This window comes from Amphimedon queenslandica, unplaced genomic scaffold (assembly GCF_000090795.2).
Source record: "Amphimedon queenslandica unplaced genomic scaffold, v1.1 AMPQUscaffold_6317_Cont21723, whole genome shotgun sequence".
Lineage (NCBI taxonomy): Eukaryota > Metazoa > Porifera > Demospongiae > Haplosclerida > Niphatidae > Amphimedon > Amphimedon queenslandica.
Genome location: NW_003553390.1, coordinates 1 through 1,849, shown reverse-complemented (window position 1 = coordinate 1,849; position 1,849 = coordinate 1). Strand labels below are relative to the sequence as shown.

At 41.0% G+C, this 1,849-nt stretch overlaps 1 protein-coding gene and 1 long non-coding RNA gene across 2 annotated transcripts; one reads left to right on the top strand and one right to left on the bottom strand.

The window, feature by feature from the left end:
- Positions 1 to 61: 61 nt before the first annotated feature.
- LOC109592096 (uncharacterized) lies at positions 62 to 511 on the bottom strand. The gene is made up of 3 exons (XR_002190170.1): positions 425 to 511; positions 298 to 380; positions 62 to 142 (listed from the first exon to the last, which is right to left on the bottom strand). It is a non-coding gene; the product is annotated as an uncharacterized LOC109592096 (long non-coding RNA).
- Positions 512 to 555: 44 nt separating this feature from the next.
- On the top strand, positions 556 to 1,843 carry LOC100632348 (DNA polymerase epsilon subunit 2-like; the record flags this gene model as incomplete). Its single annotated transcript, XM_003391766.2, has 1 exon — positions 556 to 1,843. A coding segment is annotated over exon 1 (1,263 nt), but the record flags the coding sequence as incomplete, so codon positions are not given.
- Positions 1,844 to 1,849: the final 6 nt, after the last annotated feature.

Below are 1,849 nucleotides of genomic sequence, written 5' to 3'. Positions count from 1 at the left end.
AGGAGAGAGAGAAGAGAGAGAGGAGGAGGGAGGGTTAAAGACTATAGTCTCTTGATTTATGAAACCTTTGTAGAAAATCAATATAATCTTCAGCATGAAACCTGCACAGGTCCAGCTTTGAAGCTTTATATGGTCTATATACCTAAAAAAAATAATGATAATAATAATAATCACGTAATTTAATATTGGACAATAACGTTTTGAAAAACATTTTGCCCATAAATCCAATTACCTAATACATATTCCATAGTGCATATAAATATATAGAGAATTATAATAATAGACAAAATATCTGACCTCCATTTTCTTGTAGAGTCCATAATTAAGAACAAGTGTGTGGGTCAGTGCTAATCTGTGAGGCTTCATTGGATGACCAGCACCTGCAGAATACAATATAACCATCTCCCTTCCCTCCCTTCCTCACCATAATGGAAGCTACCGACATCAGGATCATAAAAATAAGCTATTTTCCTTGAGGAGGACATTTTATCATGCAAAGGGAGTGTTCTAGATCAAATTAGAATCAATATCAAATCAAGGCGTCAACTCAGTCTCAAGAAGGAAGGGTGGAGGGAATAAAATGGCTTTCAGAAAGAGGATAGTAACTGATTTCAAATTGCAAGGACTTCAGCTCACCAACGAGGCCACCACGTTCCTAGTGGAGGTACTAGACCTTTATAAAGACAGTGAGGACCTCACGCAGATAATAGACGACATTATAGAAGCAGTTCAGAAGCAGCCACTAAAGAAATCACTCCTAGATAAAGATGTGATAGAGACAGCAGTAGAAGAATGCAACCAAGAAACAGACTCCGACCCAGATAAAGCGCTAGTTCTAATAAATGCATTCGAGACACCACCTTTCACTTATAATCCTGACCAGAAAAAATTCCTGCCAATTCCTCTTCCTTCCATGAAGCTCTTTGCATCTGCTCTGCAAAAGACGAAAGTTTTTCGAGAGCGATACAACCTAATTTATCAACGGACTGTTCGACATCATCTTTTCAGCCCTCCCGTCGTCGGAGCGGCTGGGTCTAGTAAAGGCCCGAAATTTCGATTGCACACGATTGAATACCTCCTAAGCAGTTCTGGTCTCCCTGATAAGATAATAGTACTAGGTATGTTGATACAGCTACGGGAGAGGAAATTCTATTTGGAGGATTTGACGGGTAAAATCGAATTGGATCTCTCGGCCTGTTTATTCCACACTGGGCTTTTTGTCGAGAACTCTATTGTACTTGCTGAAGGACTTTTCAAAGACGGAGTTTTTCATTTATCGGCCATTGGGTGCCCACCCATTGAGTCTTCTGCAATCACTAGGAATTATTTTGGAACTGTTAACTTTTTTGGTGGGCCTTCTCCAATAGCTGCCAAGGCCTCCGTTAAACTCCAGGATATGTTAAAGGGTAACCAAGGGGTCATGTTAGTATTCTTCTCGGATTTATTTCTGGATGATGATAAAGTCCTCGAGAAGCTCCCTCTTCTATTTTCTGGTTATTCTGATTTTCCACCAGCCGCTTTTATATTTATGGGTAATTTTAGCTCCACCCCTTACGGTGCCGACCGACACAAAAGACTGAAAGATTCATTCAAGGCACTTGGCGACATCATGCTTAACTATCCAGATCTACTCGAAAAGTCTCAATTTTTCTTTGTCCCTGGACCCCTTGATCCGGGGCCCGGGGATATTCTCCCCCGGCCCCCCATACCATCATGCTTAACATCAGATATCACCAGTAGGATTAGCAATGTCACTTTCTGCTCTAATCCTTGCAGGATACAATTCTGCACTAGGGAGATTGTCGTATTTCGTGAAGACATCTTAACAAAGATGTCGCGTCATTGCGTT